Source organism: Kogia breviceps, chromosome 20, assembly GCF_026419965.1.
Source record: "Kogia breviceps isolate mKogBre1 chromosome 20, mKogBre1 haplotype 1, whole genome shotgun sequence".
NCBI lineage: Eukaryota > Metazoa > Chordata > Mammalia > Artiodactyla > Physeteridae > Kogia > Kogia breviceps.
The window spans coordinates 10,600,530-10,621,003 of record NC_081329.1 but is presented as its reverse complement, the minus strand read 5'-3'; the positions used below and the strand labels follow the sequence as shown (position 1 = coordinate 10,621,003).

Genomic DNA, 20,474 nt, shown 5'->3' with positions numbered 1-20,474 from the left:
TGGTGGGTGGAGACAGAGGCCTGGTGCCCCGGCTGCAGTGGAAGCCTCTGGAAGACCCGGTGGAGGGAGGCTGCACAGAGTGAAGCCCAGGGTCACAGACCTGTCCAGGAGCTGCTGTCTGCTAGTTCAGATCCTGCTCTGAGGTGCTCAGGCTGGGGGTGCTCTGCAACAAGGGCTATGGGCACGGTTCCTGTGCGCTGAGCCCTGCCAGGGTGCCTGCCCAGGTGAGCTCCATATTCTAGGAAGGGCCTGCCCACGAGAGCCCCATGGGCTGGGAGGGGCATGCGAATGAGCGTCCTCTCTTTGCAGGCAGCACAGCTGCTTAGCAACTCCCCCGTGGGTGATGCTGGGGTGAGATGAGAACAAAGAGCTACTGCGGGCCCCCTGAGCCCCTGCCTGGGCCCATCCAGAGTGATGAGGTCAGTAGGCGGGTGCTGGCCACTGTGGTGCATGAGGGAAGCCCCACGGGTACCTCTCGTTTCTTCCACCTGACACCACAGAGGCCTCCCCAGGACAGAACAGACAGCCTGCCTGGGGCAGGTGGAAGCTCCTGGTGACCCTGCAGGGGACACAGAAGGGAAGGACCAGGCAGGATAGGAGTGGGTGCCCAGGTGGAGCCATGGGGTGGGGACCGAGGGGACGTTTCTGGGCCTAAGCTGGGAGTGGACAAGCAGGTGGTGAGTGTGACCCAGGAAAGCTGGCCTGGTGACGTGAGACTGAACCCACTTCAGGGTGACAAGCCTCCCGCGTGACTGCCCCGCCAAAAAAAAAGGATTGTGAGACGAATCCTGTTAAAAGGTTTTGTAACGTGAATCTGCTGAAGGGAAGGTTTTGCAAAGTGAATCCTCCTAAGAGGAGGCTCTGTGAGCTGGTCCCCTCAGAGGGGACATGTGGACCCTGCTGGGTGTGGGCAGTCACCCTGGGTGGGTGGTGGGTTCAGACCCCACTCTGGGGCCTCACCTTGTGCTTTGCCTAATAACCTTCCTTAACTGGGTACCCCCTTCCCCCAACATCTTTCTTCTGTTTTTAGCTGAAGATGGCACTTAAGGTGATGGCTTGGGCCATTTCAGAGAGTGACTCAGTTTTCCTGGGTATCTCCCAAGTATACAAGAAGTATACACGCTATTGAACTTCTGTTTTTTTCTCACTTATTACAGGAGGGCCTAAGCCAAGAACCTAGAAAGGTATAGGGAAAATTATTTTTCATCCTTACCCATGCACTTGAGTACTGTGCAGCCATAGCAAGGACTGGACCATCAACCCATGCAAAGACATGGATGAATTTTATGTATGCATTGCCAAGTGAAAGAATCCACTCTGAAGAGGCTACACAGTGTGACCAATTTACACAACATTCCGGAAAAGGCAAAACTACACGGATGGTAAACAGTTCACGGGGTGGGGTTGGGGTAGAAGTATTCCATGCAATTCTTTACTGATACACACCACTATGCGTTTGTCAAAACCCGGAGATTTTTCTCCAGCCCAATGAAGAAGGTAGGACATCCAGTTGGTGTCAGAGTATCAGTCGTTGGGGTGGGAAAAACTGCATGCACACCACACGTGCATTTGTGAGGCTTGAGAAACACCAGCCACAGTTCTCAAAGGTTATTAAACCCCTGCAGAATGTGGAAATGAGCATTAATCAGTGGCCCTTCCTCTCTAGTCAGTGATGGACACTAGGACTCTGCATGTTTGACAGGTGCACCAGGGATCCTTATGAGTGAAACTTGTGAAAGCATGGCTGACAAGATAAGGACCAGTTTTTAACATGGCTCGAATCTCATCAGGTATGGCCAGAGGGGTCATTTCAGGGTTACTCATATTTCCCTTGAACAGAAGCACTGGCATTTCCTTTATGGGACACATGCTGGTCTGCTTTACTGTCTCGTCCACACATGGCCTTTTTACTGGAACCTCCTTTTCATTCCCAACTTTGCCCTCCTGGACTTTATCTCATTCTATAGGAATCTGCTTACTTAGGCAGTCTCCTTCTGAAGAAAAGAAAAAAATTTTTTTTTCTAAATTCAATGTATGGCTTGCAACGTGAAGTAAGCACCAACCTCTATGGGAAATACCCTAAGAGACTTAAGGGCATGAGGCTACCTGGGATCCACAGAACTGTCCCAAGGCCTCTGTCAAACTAAGTGACACTCAGAAAAGTGATCAGGGGATGCGTAGAGGTGTCTCACTTAGGGTCCATGGATTAACTACTAGTCCTCCAAGCTCCCTGTATCTCCCCTTTCCCATATTATATAGCCTGAGATTCCACCTCCTAGGTTTGGGGACATGCATCTGTGCACATTATGGGAAAAGAGTACCCGGGGCAGCAGAAGAGGGAATGCTGAGAAAAAGAGAGAAACTCTGCTCATGACTGCTTAAACCTGGGAATTCTTGAGCTCTAGTTTTAGGTACGGAGGCATTTACAGAAAGAGCTCTTCAACGCAATTAGAGGGGTAAGCTGAGCTCGGGGGACATGAACTCAGCCCTAGAGACCTGGAAGAGCAGTAAGCAGAGCTGCTCCCCCTCCTCTATATGAAACCCAGGGTAGTTCCAGTTCTACTGCCTAAGAAAAAGGTATCTTCCAAAATTTAAATTGATTTTGGTTCACATGTTAATATGAAATAAATGTTAAACTTGGAGAAGATGGTATTTGTTCTAGGAAGCAAAAAATAATGCAGGAGGCTGCAAACAACAAAAGAATTTATTTTGGGGGGGTCTTAAGAATTGCAATTCAGGAGACACAGACTTGGTAACCCCAGAGGAGTGTTCAGGAGAACGGCAAGAGTCAGGGGCTTTTAAAGACAAAAAGCCACAAGGTTGTTAAAACTTTCCTGGTGAGAATTGTAATTAATGCTGATGCAAGTCAGAAAATATTTGTCCTTGGGAATCACAAGTTGTTTTAGGGTAGGGGTGCAATGCGTAGATAGGCTGTCATGAGTTTCTGGCAGATGTTCTGGATGACTTCATCAGGTCAAGGTCGGATTCCATCCAGGCTGAGAGATGCATTAGGTCACACTTCCTTAAGGGTCTCCCGGCTCCATTTTAAAGAACTCTCTCAGCAATACTGACTCCATTTTGATTTTCCTTTCACAGTTCTGGGAAAAACAGAAGTGTGTCTTCTTTTGGAAAAATCTATGTAGCATGAATAGTTGAGATCTGATCTTGCCAAATTCTAGCCAGCATGAACTTCAAATTTTCCAAAATAAATAAATAGATAGATATTAACTTAAAACATTCTTTTTCTACTATTTATCTATCTTATATGTATTAGTGTGTATATGTCAATGCCAATCTCCCAATTCATCCCACCACCGCCACCCTGCTTTCCCCCCTTGGTGTCCATACGTTTGTTCTCTACATCTGTGTGTCTATTTCTGCTTTGCAAACCAGTTCTGTACCACTTTTCTAGATTCCACATGTATGTGTTAATATACGATATTTGTTTTTCTCTTTCTGACTTACTTCACTCTGTATGACAGTCTCTAGGTCCATCCACATCTCTACAAATGACCCAGTTTCATTCCTTTTTATGGCTAATATTCCATTGTATATATGTACCACATCTTCTTTATCCATTTGTCTGTTGATGGGCATTTAGGTTGCTTCCATGTCCTGGCTATTGTAAATAGTGCTGCAATGAACATTGGGGTGCATGTGTCTTTTTGAATTATTGTTTTCTCTGGATATATGCCCAGTAGTGGGATTGCAGTCATATGATAATTCTATTTTTAGTTTTTTAAGGAACATCCATGCTGTTCTCCATAGTGGCTGTATCAATTTACGTTCCCACCAACAGTGCAAGAAGGTTCCCTTTTCTCCACACCCTCTCCAGCATTTGTTGTTTGTAGATTTTCTGATGATGCCCATCTAACTGCTGTGAGGTGATACCTCATTGTAGTTTTGATTTGCATTTCTCTAATGATTAGTGATGTTGAGCAGCTTTTCATGTGCCTCTTGGCCATCTGTATGTCCTTTGGAGAAATATCTATTTAGGACTTCTGTCATTTTTTGATTGGGTTGAAGACAAACATTCTTTGCTTGACCAAACTTTAGGCTCCTAAAGCTTCTCTTATGCCCATCTATGCACTTCCTTGTAAAATCCAGTTTTAGCAAGAATGCTGCTAAGTCAATTCAATGAGAATCCACCACCCTTGAAATCTGCTCAGGTTCCTCATTCTCTACTATTCCACAGGTGATGTCTGATCACCACGGAGTGTCTTCTGAAAGAAACCTGCTCATCAGTTTAGCCAGAATTCCCCTTACCCATGATGTTTCCTCTTAGTAATTTTCTATCCACTGACCCCCCCCCACCTTGCTCGTTGGCTATAAATTCCCACTTCATCCTGTATTTGGAGTTCAGCCCAATCTCTCTCACCCAATACAAAATCCCACTGCAGTGGTTCCTATACCAATTGTGGAGATAGCCCACCCCCAGAATAAAATCTTCCTTACGATGCTTTGTCGAGGAACATTCAATTAACTGTCAAGTTAAGAAGAAAACTTGATAGTTAATTGAATTAAGAAGAAAAAAGGGAATTTTTATTTGAACCAAACTGAGGATTATAAGTCGAGAAGCAGATTCTCAGAAAGCTCTGCCTGTTAGAACTCTAGGACATAGTCAAATACATTTTTGAGACAAAGGATCATACATCAAAATGACATACTGATATTTTACAGAAAGTTCACCAAGGATACATAGTCCAGGTAAGCCCATACAAAGCGAGCTGCAAGTCATAATTACCCGCTACAGAGCTGGGAAAGAACATTATTCTTTTAAGAAGTTACATTGCTAGCTTAAGAAGAAAGAAAAAAAATTGATCTTTATGGTTGAGCAGGCACCCCCATATTTGAGGACCTCTGGTTAACGTGTAATGCAGATGCACACAGCACGTTATGGAGGGAGGAGGTCCAAACACAGAAAATTTTATGTTTAATTTTTTTCTTGTCCCGCCTTAAAATATAAATTTATTTCATCAGCTTTTACAAGTATCACAAGTTTTTTCTTTAACACTAACATTCTTTCGGATAGCTGTGGGAATATAGATAAGGAAAATGGGAAAATATTTAGAAATTAACAACAAATTATGGGATGCCATCCAACGCTTGGCCCCATGAAGTCCCCGATACTGAGCCCAGGGCTACGTCTCTGGTGAACCGGGAGCAGAAATGGAAATAATGTTCGCTCTGGTTTCCATCGCCAGCATAGACAATTCCAGCCCTTGCTAAACTAAATAACCCATTCCAAGAGCAGGAACCACATACGCTGTTCGGGATCCCACCACGGCCCACTTGGACCCAGCGAGGACCCCTCCCGAGGCCGAGTCGCGCCCAGAGCACTCGCAGGACACGAGTCTCCAGGCGCGAAAGGGGATTTCGACCTAAATCGTTTTCAACATGTTAACAGGGAAACATCCCAGCATTCACTACGAAAGGCCTCACAGCTCTAAGCTCGTACCTGCAGTTGTCCAAAACATTTAACTTGAAGCCCCGAGGAAGCAGCCCGGCTCCCCGGACACCAGCCGAATCAAACGCACCCAAACGCTGAGACCAGAGCTGTGTCAGGCTGGGATAGGGGCCGACCCGGAAACGGCCGGGGGCGGGGCGGGAAGGCTCAGGCCTCGCCCACGCCGCTCCGCCCCGCCTCCCCGCTCAGCACCGCCCCACGCTGCTCCGACCCCCAACGGCTCAGGACGCGCCCACGCAGGTCCGCCCCGCCCCCGCTCAGGACGCGCCCCACACTGCTCCGCCCCACGCGCAGGCCACGCCCACGCCGCTCCACCACGCCCATGCCACTCCATCCACACCCACGAACTCCACCACCTCCACCCCTCCCACCCCCTCAGGAGACGCCACACGAGGCTCCGTCCCCACCACCGGCTCAGGAGACGCCCCACGCTGGGCACGCCACACTGGCTGAGGCCTTCCGAGGCTCCGTCCCACTCTGACCCCGCCTCCCCCTAAGGCCCCGCCCAGCTTGCGTAATTTCCTGCCGACGCGGAAGCGGATTTCGGGAGCGAAGGTTCCCTTGGGTGAGTGAGCCCCTCGGCTCTGAGAATCGGAGCTGCGCTCCACAGCCCCATCTCGACCGCGTCCTTCACACGCAGGTTCCGAGGGTCCCCGTTCTTGCTCCTCCGGCCCGCGTCGCCCTGAGACTCGGGATGCCGGGAGCTCGGCTGCTGGGTCCGAGTCCACGTCCGTTTCCGGTCAAAAGCGCTCCGAGGCCGTCCCCGTCAGGCCTTTCTGCCTTTGGTCTCTTCACCGTCTCCCGGCCCGACCCGCTCCGTGTCAGGTCCCCACTCGCGACGTGCACTCTCGCCCTCGCGACCCGCATCGCCCCTCTCGGCCCCTCAGGGTAGCCCGGGACGCCGCGCCCTCCCGCGGCCGTGGGACTCCACAGACCCAAGTGTCCTCCTGAGACCAACTGCCCATCCTGGGCCTCCTGCGGCCGGGCCCTGCCGCTCGCTGCCCTTCGCGGTCACCGGCTCAGAAAGGCCCTAGAGCCCTGGGCTGGGGGCAGGGGATCAGTCCTGTCCAGTGACACCCCGTGTCCTTCTGTCCCAAATCCTAATCGCTGGCGATACCGGCCAACGTGTGTCCACATTCCTGATGTCTCACGATAAAGTGTGCTGTTCTGGGCAGAGCATCTTTGTTCCACCCCTGTGGATGTCGAGTGGGCGGGGGAGGATGAGACAGAACAAGGAGATCGATGGAGTAAAGGAGAGTGAGGACTTGAAAAGTAAAATAGAGGAAGGAGGTAGGTCGGTGCAGTGGAATTGGAAAGACAAAATACAGGTGAAAAAGAAAGTGACCTGGGCAAGAAGCCGTATGGTACATGAAAATAGACAAAAAGGAGATCAAGAGGGAGATGGCCAAGGACAGAGTAGATGAGGGGAATTTCACCGACAGCGGTTGGGGAAAATAGAAGCATAGATTACAAATCATTAGATATTTTTTTTTAATTTTGAAATTTCTTTTTAAATGTGTTATGTCAGATTCAGATCATGAGGCCTCAGTGCTTTTCCTGTCTTTATTGTATACTAAAAGTATTCTTTAGTGTTTAGTAAAGAAGTTTTACACTATTTTTCAGTGCAGTTTGTAGGGATATTGATGATTTTTGTCTTAAAAGTCAAAACCAGGTAGTTTAAACAGGTAGTCCAGTATTCAACAGCATCCTTTCTTCTGTATGTGACTTTTTTTTTTTTTTTTTTTTTGCGGTACGCGGGCCTCTCACTGTTGTGGCCTCTCCCGTCGCGTGGGGCCCAGCCGTTCCGCGGCATGTGGGATCCTCCCGGACCGGGGCACGAACCCGTGTCCCCTGCATCGGCAGGTGGACTCTCAACCACTGCGCCACCAGGGAAGCCCTGTATGTGACTTTTTAATTTATTGGTCTGTGAGCTAGTTTCCAACTAAGTATACGCCCTTTTCAAATTCCCTTTGTTTGTTTGTTTTGCAAATATCGAACGATGGGCTGGATGGTTTTAGAAATTTGTTCTCGCAGACCTCATTTGTTCATGATGAATACATTATTCAGAGCTATTTCCACAGCTGAACTTTTGTGTTTTCCATGCCGATAATTAAGTGTTCTTAATGTTATATTTTTTGATATATTCATGGAAATGTATATTTTTATATTTATTATGGAAAAGAGAAATTAAATGATTTTAATCAGTATGATTAAAAACATGACAGAGAACTTGCCCTTGCTCGGGAGAATTAAATATGATCTGGAATCTTTAGGGGCAGGGGTGAGAATGGTAAGCCTTGCCACTATCCAGTCCAGACCACCCCATGCCTGTGAGGCCAGTAATGGTTACTCTCTCCTGTTCACATCTCTTCCTGCCCCCAAACACACACACATAGTACAAAGGCAGCTGGTAGGGAAACACCAAGATTTTTTAAACTAAGCACAGAGCAAAGTTATTTATCCAATGAGGAGATGACACTTGGCTCTGGGAAGGGAGCTTGGAGGAGAAAGGGCAATGCAGTTTGGATGTTAAGGAATGGAAGAGAGCCTGGGAAGCTCAGGAATAGGAGAAAAGGAGACCTCTGCCCATCCTTACTTGAGGATCCTGTGCTCAGCAGGTACTAGAAGACACTGTGAGGATGGTGACTTGAAAGGGAGGGTCACACCAACTCACATTCCCATATCTGCCATGTTATGTGTGGGCTTTACAGGATAGAAGGGTGTATAGAGTAAAGGGCAGAGAAACTTAGCTGTTGGTCTCCATGTAGGAGCTTATCGTCCCTGCTCCCTGATAAGACAGCAGAGGACTATTTTTTCCAAATGTTGAATTTCTCCCTACATATGTGGTTGTGGCCAGGAAGGGGATAAGTTATTTGAAGACCTGAATGGCACATTCTCAATACTCAGGAGTGACTTCTTGCCTGAGAGAGACACTCAGAGGAGGAAGAAGATGAGGAATCAGGAATAAATCTTTATCTGGAAAAGGTCAAATTATCTGTTGATTGTCTGTCCTCTCCTTCCTGAAATGCTGTTTTTAGGACGTGCTAAAATCTGACTGTCAGATATCCTGCCTAACACATTTCCTCACTCACTGATGGCCTCTCCTATCTCCAGACCAATTCTGTCAACCAGTGACATGGAACTTGTGAAGTGGCTCCATTTGGGGGATCATGAGAAATGCTGCATGCCCAGACATTGATTAGAGACAAGGACTGGGCACCATAGTGTCAGTAAGATTTGCCAGTAGGGATTGCATAGTGACCAGATCTGGATGTACCATAGACCAAGATTAAAGAAACTGCACACATTAGTACTGAATTAATGTAAGGAATACCTAAAAAATCATGAAGAAGGGGAAATCTGTTCTACCTGATTTTATAATACTTGAAGCTTAACAAAGTGAATCTGTGTATTTGGCCTCAAAATATTAATGATTTGCAATAAAAAGGAGAGATTAGAAACTTAGTCATGACAAATTAAGGTGGCATTTCATCCACATCATGTAGTATATTTTATTCCATAATTGTTTAAAAATAGAATCAACCCAAATGTCTAACAGTAAGAGGATTTTAACACTGTTCACACCACATCCGTCCCAGGGAGACCTTGGTGTTCATGGATTTGTAAAGAATTAACTTTTCTACAGATATTTGAGGGTTCCTCTTCTTTGGGTATGTTGGGGTTTCATTGCTGGGCCAAGAGATGACACGTTTCATTTTGTAATAGATTCTGCCACGATTCCCCATACACATATAATACACAACTGTAAAGAAATCCTCATCCATCATCAACTCCTGAGGTTTCCCCCATACTTTTACCAGGATTCATTTTAAATTAATTAATTAATTTATTTTTGGCCGCGTTGGGTCTTCATTGCTGTGCGCGGGCTTTCTCTAGTTGCGGCAAGCGGGGGCTACTCTTCGTTGCATTGCGCGGGCTTCTCATTGCAGTGGCTTCTCTTGTTGTGGAGCACAGGCTCTAGGAGCACGGGCTTCAGTAGTTGTGGCAGGCAGGCTCGGTAGTTGTGGCTCGTGGGCTCTAGACGCAGGCTCAGTAGTTGTGGCGCACGGGCTTAGTTGCTCTGAAGCATGTGGGATCTTCCCAGACCAGGGCTCAAACCTGTGTCCCCTGCATTGGCAGGTGGATTCTCAACCACTGCGCCACCAGGGAAGCCCCTCATTTTATATATATGTATTTATATATATATATATGGTTGTAGATTTGGATAAAATGACAACTCTGTTTTTAATTTCCATTTTACTAATTACTTAAGAGACTGATAGTTGCTCTTTATAGACATGTATGTGTAAAATGAATTTTTCTACTTATTTTTCTGCTTATAGTTTATAGTTTAATTATACAGACACACGTATGTGCGCACTTTGGTCTGATACATTGGTGAAGTGAAACCAAAATCCTTCCTTCATGGCCTTTGCTTTCTTTCCTTTGTAAGGTGTCACCTATTTCATAGTATAAAATATTATGTTCATTTAGTCATAATATACTGCTTGTTTCAACTATTTAATTTGAATTAAAGTTTCACATAATATAGGTTCAGATGTAATTTGACCTGTCTCTATTTTTTTTCCCTTTTCACAATTATTTTGGCTATATCCTCATCCCAGATCAAAATTGAGACAAAATTGACTTTTAGGATAATTCTCATTTTTTATGTGAAATAATCACATATGACTTTGGGGGTGGGGTATACTTGATTTACAATGTTGTGTTTCAGATGTACAGCAAAGTGGTTCAGTTATACATATACATATATACATTCTCTTAGATTCTGCATATGACTTTTAAATTTGAGTTGCACCAAATTTCTGCAGTCACTGAGACTTTTTTTGTCACCATGTCCTGTAGTCTGAGAATTTGGTTTGGTGGCTTTATTCATGTCGTATTTATGTCCTCAAAAAATTTTAAAATTTCTTTACATGGGTTTGCAAATTTATTTCAAGTGAGAGTCATAATATTTTGCTGTTGTACATAGAGACTGGCTTTTGTGTTTACTTAGTTTTAAAATTATTGTTACTAAACAGGAAATATTTATTTCAGTATATTAAGATTGGATTTGTTCTCTTTAAAAAATATTAGGTATGATAGTTAAAATGGATTCCCCCAATTTTTTTTGTTTGAAATCATATCTTCTGAGAATCAATACAGTTTCAGCTCTTTGATGCTATCTTTGAATTTCCTCTCCTTTCCTCTTTTCTTGGTCCTGATTCAAGCACCCAGTGCACTGATTTCTAGGATACTTCCTACTTCTATTTCCTTCTGATAATTTTTGAATAAATTAGACAGACCTCAGACAGGCCATCTTTATCCTGTGCCCAACCAAATAAGTTTAGTCCTCTGCTAACCTGTCTTTAGGTTTATATAGTAACACCATATTGTAACTTAATATTTATGTTTATTAAATTGTAAATGCATTAAGGGGAGAAAATAATCATGTCATTGTTTTGCTTTACTGTATGCCCAGCCCATAGCACTAAGTCTGACTTGTAATCGGTGCCCAACAGTATCTGAGAAAACAAAAAATTGTTTTATTTATGTTTCCTTTTCTTTTTCTGTCATATCCTTCCACCTCCCGCACCATAATTTCACTACCCACACCCTGTGCCAGACAACCATCATCTAATTCTTAAAACTCATTAAACCTTTCTGAATTACTTAACTCCATTCTTCAACAAATGGCTCATTTACAAACACAAGTCTTCCTGTCACTTTCTTGCTTTCAGTTCTCCAGTGAATTCCCATTAGCTTTAGGAGAAGGACCACTCCAATTACAGTGGCCTTTGGGCCCTGAAATCTACTTGCCTGACACCCTCTCCAGGTCTTCCTGTCACTCAACTGCCTTCCAATGTGTTCTCATTTCCTGGGGTACAGCACATTCTGTGATGTGTCCATGATTTTATACTTGTTCCTAAATCAGAAAGAAAAAACAAACTTCTGAACCTATTTCCATCTCTGGAAAACTGCCTCGGACTTTTTGCCCAGCTGAATTTTTAAGGTGTCATAAATAATGTGTGCATTTCTAGACAGCTTCCCCACCTCCACAAATGAAACACTTTAGTATATGTTCACAGAGTATCCTTGTCATTATTTCTTTTTTTTTTTTTTTTATTTCTTTAATCTCTTCTAAGCTAGTATTTTAACTCCATAAGGACAAATGATCTCTCTGCTTTATTCATCAGTATGATTTCACTCCCTGCTACAGTCTTGGCTCTGAATTGACATGAAACATATTCATTTATGGCAAAAGGAGATCATCACTTGCCTCAAATATGTTGCAGTAAATGGGCTGAAAAGACATAGACCATCTCAGAAATACATGAAAATCAAATAATTGATTAAAAGTAATACATACTAAATCCTTTTTTTACTGTAAAGTATAATTTTTAAAAAGAAAATTACAAAGAATTTCTTATGGGATCAAGTATTTCTTATGCCTATACCTAAAATGAAAATATATTGCTTGATTTTCCTTCAGAAATAATATCCTTCTATAAAGTAATGTCTTAAGATTTTTAAATGTTTAACTTCCTTTTTAATATCAGTTTTTAAAAATATGCTACTTAGATGGGAATTCCCTGGTGGTCTAGTGGTTTGGATGCAGGCTCTCACTGCCATGGCCCAGGTTCAATCCCTGGTTGGGGAACTGAGATCCCGCAAGCCCCACAGCACAGCCCCACCCCCAAAAACAAATCCTATTTAGAGACAGAAAGTAGAATGGTGGTTTCTAGGCATTGGGAGGAAGGGGGAATAGGGAGTAGTTGTTTAATGGGTACGGAGTTTCAGTTTTACAAGATGAAGAGTGTTGGAGATGGATGGCAGTGATGGTTGCACAATATTATGAATGTATTTAACACCACTGAACTATACACTTAAAAATGACTAAGATGGTAAATGTTATGTGTATTTTACCACAATAAAAAGAAATTAAATTCTGTCTACAATTAAATCAGTCCTGAAACTGATCATTTATTCTGGAAATCCTTAATATTTTGAGGATTGTAGGGTTTTGCAGTTTTTAGGACATGAGCTAGATCTGACTTGAAGAGACCTAACACTGGATGAGCTTTTTCTCACTTGGTAGCAAAAACAAAAGATATTTTCCTTCTGTAGATATTTATTCAGCACAAACACTTACACTTCTGTAGAGTCACACTTATGTCCACAGCCTGAGAAAGTGTTGGTAGATTACAAATCCTCCTACAAATAAAAATAAAGAGCAGGAAGGGGTCTCTTGGCTGCAAATTCTCAGTACTGCCCAGAACAACCAAAATCCATAAAACTCTGAAGTCTCTGAGAAAAGGCATGAAGTTTGCTTTTGAGACTCTTAGAAGAAGCAAAATTAAAGGATATAATTTGTTGTCCTTAATTTCATCTACAGGGTTTACCTAAAGAGGCATTTCTTGATACATTTATCTTGATTGGGACCCAAGTTAATCAGATTTTCCCTTTGGATTACAACACTGATGAGGTTGCCAACTGCATTAAAACAGAGTTCACCATCAAAATAATGCATTTTCTAGAAAGAGAAAGAAGCTCCGAACTCTGGAATGTTGTGTCAGCATCCTCGATAAATATTTGGTTTCACTGGATTTTCCATCTGTTTGGGTGGTGAGTACTGGAGATCATTTTCACCAGGAGGGATAGCCCTCCTTTATTTTGTAAATGATTTTTTGTGAAGAGAAGTGTTCATTTTGGTAGGAATTCAGTGACAGAATCTCTGAGGAATTGACATTCAAACAGATTGAAGGAAATAAGTATGGGGTAGGAAATTATGCTTGTGGATTTGAGTAGAAATGAAGGATAATAGTGAACAGTGCAGAAGTAATAGCAACGCTAAATTGTATTTGTGATGTTCTGAGAGAGCATATAAAATGTCAACACTTGGATGTCTGCTGAAGACATTGAAAAGTTTAGAGACTAGATAAAGAGTAATATTTGGGGAAAGTGGGAGATAATGTCCTGAGATCTATTTCCTTTCTAGTGTATGTTAGTTTCAAAAAAAAAAAAAGAAGAAGCAACTCAGAAATGGAATTCAGATATGAGTTTTGTCACTTTCAATTTAGAAAAAGTAATGGAAGAAATTGAAGCAATTGAATAAATATGTGGTCATACCTAGGCAGTGTACATAAGTAGAGAAGGATGAAGGAGTAGGATGGAGTCTTGAGATCTTCCAACAATATTGTTTGAGAAGTTCTTGGCAAGTGATAAGGAGTTAGAATGACAAGATTCCTTTGAAGACTGTAGACTGAGATGTTAGAGAAACCTAGGAAAAAGTATGTTCCCAAAAAGAGGTCATGTTATATACTTTTTGTTAAGCTCTAGGTAAAAGCCTGAGGTATGTACGTTGGATTTACTTATGCAGATATTATCGGTATGATAAGTTAAGTGGTGACTGGGATATGAGGATTTGGCAACTGCACCTTCATCTTTTAGTTTGATTGTAAAGGCAAGAAGGGAAAAGTAGGGATGGATTGAGGCACCAGAGGGCTGGAACAGAGCTGGAGAAACTGCTAGTGCACAGAGTAAGAATGATTCAACCTGAGAAGTTCCACAGTGGTTACTAGAGGTGAGGACACATGTGACATGAATCAGGGATCCCTATGGTTCGGAATTCGGAGGGGAATGGACAGTTCTGAACACCAGGGGTTAATTAGCATACAAAACTCAATGGTTTTTCACATTCTGCTCTCTAAATTGAAGGTATTTATATCTTCTTTACTAGCAACAATAGTCATAGCCTTCTTGCATTTGATCCTGGTAGAGGAGAGCTCTAGCTCTATTTCTCTTAGAGCACACTGCATGTTTCTTTTGGTTGTCCAGGGGACTACTTCCAGGTGAAGCGTTGGGGCTTCATGATAAGTGAATATGGAGGTTGTGAACAGCTAGAGTCTAATAACTTTTTTCTTCTTCCTCAGCTTTGCCTCCTGTTGCTTGGACTGTGTGTAAGTGAAAACCCAGAAGTCAGCTGGCAGCTGAGCTAGTTACAATGGAATCACAGGTAAGTAGGAAATTACTCTTTCTACTGAAATTGCATCTCTATTTTCAGTATACAGACATATTTCTCCTACAAGCACACATGTTCCAAGCACACTCGAGAGATTTTTCAAGGATCTGAGCTTCAGTTAAGTTTCCCCAGAATTCTGGAATGGTCAAGTTGGATCAAGGACTCATCAAGTGGTAACTCCTTCCCAACATCACACTAAGATATTCCAGTCTCTATTAATGCTGTGTATTCATGGAAGAGATGAGAGAGGTTTTCTTTTTCTCATCTAGACCTTGGCCTAGTTGGCAAAAAAAAAAAAAAAAAATTAGTCATTAACCACTTTATTAACTGTAATGAGCTTAGGATTGAAGTGAATACTGGTGATGAAGATGAGTGAGGAGGAAAACATTACAAACCAATAGAGGCAGATATTTCCACAGGTGAGGTCAGTCAATCCAGTGTTACAGGTGCTGGGGGGAGTCTTAGAGCCTCTGGCTTGAGCTGCTGAATCATGTATCCTTTATAATGAACACCTCAGTTTTGTAGAGATAAAAGCCTACACCTGCTGATCCCAAGACCTATATGAATTCTAGTCAGTTGTGCAGAATCCTGGATGTTGCTTTCAGTATTCTCTGCCATTTCATGAATAATAAACCTAAAAGTTATATTTAAGAAATATTTGCTAGATAGTTAGTACTTTACACATTAGCTCATTAGATCTTTCAGAACTCATAACAGATTATTAAACCATTTCACTGATGAAGAAACTGAGACCGTAAAGGGGAATAATCTAACCATAGCCATGCTTTTTTTAAAAATATATTTTTGGCTGTGTTGGATCTTCGTTGCTGCACATGGGCTTTCTCTAGTTGTGGCGAGCGGAGGCTACTCTTCATTGCAGTGCACGGGCTTCTCGTTGCACTGGCTACTTTTGTTGTAGAGCATGGGTTCTAGGCATGCGGGCTTCAGGAGTTGTGGCATGCAGGCTCTAGATCACAGGCTCAGTAGTTGTGGCGCACAGGCTTGGTTGCTCTGCAGCATGTGGGATCTTCCCAGACCAGGAATCAAACCCGTGTCCCCTGCATTGGCAGGCAGATTCTTAACCACTGTGCCACCAGGGAAATCCCACCATAGTTGTGCTTTAAAAGTGGCATATCATGGATACTTCATCCCTTGTGAGAAGTCTTTAAAAGATTTACTTGAAATTGGTTGAGAAGACTGTTTTCGATATAAGTTTTCAAGTGGAAATGTTATAATCATGATCTGGAAGTCGTAATTACAAATTTATTGGGAAATCTCCAGGGTATATTACACCACACATCATGTGTTATCTCTTTATAATGAAGTTTTATGTATCTAGAGTGTGTATGTCTCTGTAGGTATATCCGAAAGTCAGATTTCATGTCAACACTGAGAATGATGTGACTGGACCCAAAATACTGTTTGAGATTTCTGTACACTCAACCTCCACCTCCTTAGTGCTTGACACCTCTACCGTCCTCCCCTGGCAGAGATGGCCCTATCTGAAACAGTGTCCATAATATTTTAGGAATCAGTGACCTTCAAGGATGTAGCTGTAGACTTCACCCAGGAAGAGTGGGCCCTACTGGACACATCCCAGAGGAAACTATTCAGAGATGTGATGCTAGAGAACATCAGTCATCTGGTCTCAGTTGGTGAGTCTCTTACTCTTTATTATGTATGTATTCATTCATTCAACAAGTATGCAGAAACTTTCCCATTTCTTACTCCAAACTCTGTCTCGATCCTTTCATAACTCTCACAACTACCTTATCACAGTTTTCTTTACTTCTTACTTACATTTAGTTTGTCAGTCCCACTACAGTGTAATCTTCCTGACATAATTTTGTGTCTTTCTTGCTACTCAATCTCTGATGCTCAAACAGTGGTGGGAACTATTTTTGTATGGGTGAGTAAATGTATTGATTTTTTAAAATGTATTTCACAGCAAGGACTGGTTTGATCAGATCACAGTGTTAAAAATAACAGATATATTGTTTTCCACATAGAACTTAGATTTTTGTGGTGTATTTATTGAAAGTTGTATTTATTGGATTGTTTTTGGAGGCTGTCTTTTTGGATTCTTTTTGGATATATTAAAACACCATAGAATGAAAATATTGCAGATTCCAGTCTGTCTTTGAACTTGGGCATGGGTATTAGCTGTGATAGGTTCTTAATGTCCTTGGGAACAAGTTCAAGAGCTATCATTTTGCTGGTCAAAGAGTATACATGTTGTTTTCAACGTACTCTTCTCTGTGCTGACCCTCAGAGGTTATTTTATTCTTCCTCATTAGTCTGCCCTGTACTGATGCGCTGTTATGAGCACAGAACTCAAAATCCACATATCTTTCTCCTACAAACAGGCAATCAGCTCTACAAATCAGATGTGATTTCCCACTTGGAGCAAGGAGAGCAACTTTCAAGAGAAGGGTTAGGTTTTCAGCAAGGCCAGAGTCCAGGTGAGATCCAAGAAGCTGTGCTTTAATAGGAGGAGGAGCCTGGTCAGTGAGTGAATAGGCCTAAGAAATATCACATGAAGATATCTAAGTTTAGTGATATTTTTAAAATTTAGACAATATCATAGAAAAAATTTTCACATGATATCATACCTTGCAGGTATCAATTTTCTATTCATGTGTCTTTCTGCCTTTGGGTTTGGCTTTAGGCAAGGTGAAATATATATACTCACTGGAGTTAATAAACATTCACAGAAAGTCCCTTTTCATGGTCCTGTTCTATGAATAGGATCTTCTCTTTTCCTCAACTTGCCATCTTCTTTTTTTTTCTTCCTCTTAAGTGTTTGTTTATTTATTGGCTGCCCCGGGTCTTCATTGTGGCATGTGGGCTCTAGTTGTGGCACGTGGGCTCAGTAGTTGTGGCTCCCAGGCTCTCTAGTTGTGGTGTGGGCTCTAGAGTGCATGGGCTCAGTAGTTGCAGCATACAGGCTTAGTTGCCCTGTGGCATGTGAGATCTTAGTTCCCTGACCAGGGATCAAACCTGCATCCCCTGCGTTGGAAGGCAGATTCTTAACCACTGGACCACCAGGGAAGTCCCCACCATCTTCATTTTATTTTTTCTCATATTTCAGTCCTGAGAATGACAATTGTTACAGTCCTATAATGTGTTTCTTCTCTTTAGAATATTCCTTAATTTGATGTTCTTTCGTTTTTTTCTCTTCAGACTATTCCTTAATTTGACATTCTTTGCCATCTGCGTGTCAGTATTTGAAACATACACAAATGGGCATTAGGTCTCTTCACCATTTTAATTCCTAATACCACTATAGAGATTTATTTTTTTCCAGTCATTTCAGATAGAGAAGATGATCTGAGAAAACAAGAAATGATATCCATGCAACATATCTACAAGAAGGACACATCTGTAATCAGTGCAGTGGTAAGCTTCATGGGTGTAAACGTGTTCTTCCAAATGAAGACCTAGGAATTGAATAAGTTGGGAATTTGGCACACTTACCTGATTTAATTAAAGTTGGGATCATGGGTTCCCACAGGAGAAAATTTTAGTTAGTTTGGTTTTAGGGAAGAAACATTAACCTGTAGTCAAAACCATAACTTGAGGTCTTATATAAACAGACAATTATATAATCATGGCTTATATTCCTAATCACTGAAACATAATAATGTCTTTAACATCTGTATAAACAGATGTCTCTGCAGTTGGGTTACTACAAAAGATAAAATCTGTGCTTGCAAGAGAGTAATATCCCATATTTATGTAAATAACAGGGACACTTTTTTAACTGGAGTCTGTCACTGAATGATTACTCTAGAATTTATATGTAGAGGAATGAATGAAGGAATGAATAAATGTGGGCAAACCTGTAACAGTCTCTCATTTCCTTTCAAAAAGCAGAGATCTCACAGTCAAGAGGATCCTTTGGAATGCAATGATTTCAGAGAAAAATTTACTGAAATCTTAACATTAACTCAATATGTGATACCTCAATTGGGAAAGAAACCCTTTATCAGCCAAGATTTTGGAAAAGCCATCAGTTACTTGTCATCCTTTAATATACATAAGCAAATTCATGCTAGAAGTAAATCATATGAATGTCATCAACGTACGAATGCCTTTATTCAAAGTTCTGCCCTTAGGCAGCACAATAATACTCAAACTGGAGAGAAAACATTTGAATGTCATGTATGTAGGAAAGCCTTCAGTAAAAGTTCTAACCTTAGACGACATGAGATGATTCACACTGGAGTGAAACCACATGGATGTCATCTGTGTGGGAAATCATTTACTCATTGTTCTGACCTTAGAAAACATGAAAGAATTCACACTGGAGAGAAATTATATGGATGTCATCTGTGTGGGAAAGCTTTCAGTAAAAGTTATAACCTTAGGCGACATGAGATGATTCACACTAGAGAGAAACCAAATGAATGTCATCTGTGTGGGAAAGCCTTCACTCATTGTTCTGACCTTAGAAAACATGAGAGAACTCACTTTGGAGAGAAACCATATGGATGCCATCTATGTGGGAAGACATTCAGTAAAACTTCATACCTTAGACAACATGAGAGAACTCACAATGGAGAGAAACCATATGAATGTCATCTATGTGGGAAGGCCTTCACTCATTGTTCTCACCTTAGAAAACATGAGAGAACTCACACTGGAGAGAAACCATATGAATGTCATCTATGTGGAAAAGCCTTCACTGAGTCTTCTGTCCTTAGACGACATGAGAGAACTCACACTGGAGAGAAACCATATGAATGTCATCTGTGTTGGAAAGCCTTCACTGATTCCTCTGTCCTTAAGCGACATGAGAGAACTCACACTGGAGAAAAACCATATGAATGTCACCTATGTGGGAAAGCGTTCAATCACTCTTCTGTCCTTAGACGACATGAAAGAACTCACACTGGTGAGAAACCATATGAATGCAATATATGTGGTAAAGCCTTCAATAGAAGTTATAACTTTAGATTGCATAAGAGAATTCACACTGGAGAGAAACCGCATAAATGTTATCTATGTGGGAAAGCCTTTAGTAAATATTTTAACCTTAGACAACACGAGAGAACTCACGCTGTAAAGGTAGTAAATGTGGAAGATTCACCACCCGTAGCTTCAAAGTATAAACACTATTGTGGACTCACACAGTGAAGAAATACTATGTTTATATTCAGTGTATAAGAGCCTTTATTCGTCCTTATTACTCCACTTAACTAAAGTTAATTCAAAGTGGAGAGAATCCATATGTATGTCACGTATGTAACAAAATATTTAGCAGTGGACTCAGGTGGGAGAACTGAAACTGCAAATGGAATGAATGTGGGAGAATCTTCATCCTCAGCTGTAACTGTTAAACTAAATGGATAAATCACATGTCAGAGAAATTCTATATCTGTAAATCAGTGTGGAAATGCCTTGAGTTATAAATTATCCTTTAAATAAATAAGTAAACTGCACAAGAGAGAAATTCTCTCATTTAACTTAGCACTACCCTTAGCATTCATGAGAAGATTCAGTGTCAGGTAACTGCTAAAAAAAGAAATAAGTGGGAATAAATTAGTACATGCAGGAGATTGAAGATATTTGGAACATCCCATTTCTGGAATGCCTAATATATTTACACTTATTCATGTAATGACAAAGTACTGCCCCTCCTAGTGATGCATAAAACACCCAGAAAGCTGGGAGAGCAAAAAGAAGCCAAGATAATCTGATCTTGCCCATATTCCCCTGTCACAACAGCCATGAATCCACAAATCACCAACTGGGAATGATACCCATGAGTCCCAGCCCCTCCCATATACAAATACAGAAGGCTAAGAGAGAAAAAGTTGGAACTTCTCTGCTGCCAGGGTAACAGAAGGGCTGGTTCTTGGTACTCATTTGAACATGACTAATATCCGTGTTTCACAGGTGGCAAAACTGAGAACAAATGCTTATAATTCATTTATCCCATGTTTTTCTGGGGGATACATATGGACTCAAAGTGAAGGGATG

At 41.9% G+C, this 20,474-nt stretch overlaps 1 protein-coding gene and 1 long non-coding RNA gene across 11 annotated transcripts in view; one reads left to right on the top strand and one right to left on the bottom strand.

The window, feature by feature from the left end:
* Nucleotides 1–2,686: 2,686 nt before the first annotated feature.
* The window catches only part of LOC131747617 (uncharacterized), a 44,824-nt gene continuing 27,036 nt past the window's right edge, over nt 2,687–20,474 (bottom strand). The window contains exons 1-2 of one of the 2 annotated variants that reach the window (XR_010838403.1): nt 5,459–5,740; nt 2,687–4,223 (exon numbers count right to left, since the gene is read on the bottom strand). This is a non-coding gene — a long non-coding RNA (uncharacterized lncRNA). Of the gene's footprint in view, nt 4,224–5,458; nt 5,741–20,474 lie in introns of those variants that run through there. The other variant, XR_010838404.1, reaches the window with a different exon arrangement.
* The window catches only part of ZNF596 (zinc finger protein 596), a 29,539-nt gene continuing 14,954 nt past the window's right edge, over nt 5,890–20,474 (top strand). Inside the window, exons 1-7 of one of the 9 annotated variants that reach the window (XM_067022305.1) lie at nt 5,890–6,032; nt 12,864–13,093; nt 14,401–14,483; nt 16,018–16,144; nt 16,856–16,951; nt 17,806–17,888; nt 18,366–19,876. In XM_067022305.1, coding sequence (XP_066878406.1) covers nt 14,472–14,483; nt 16,018–16,144; nt 16,856–16,951; nt 17,806–17,888; nt 18,366–19,628 — 1,581 coding nt within the window. In that variant the 5' untranslated portion in view covers nt 5,890–6,032; nt 12,864–13,093; nt 14,401–14,471 and the 3' untranslated portion in view covers nt 19,629–19,876. Of the gene's footprint in view, nt 6,033–12,863; nt 13,094–14,389; nt 14,484–16,017; nt 16,145–16,855; nt 16,952–17,796; nt 17,889–18,362; nt 19,877–20,474 lie in introns of those variants that run through there. The other 8 variants (XM_067022304.1, XM_067022303.1, XM_067022301.1 and 5 more) reach the window with 8 other exon arrangements.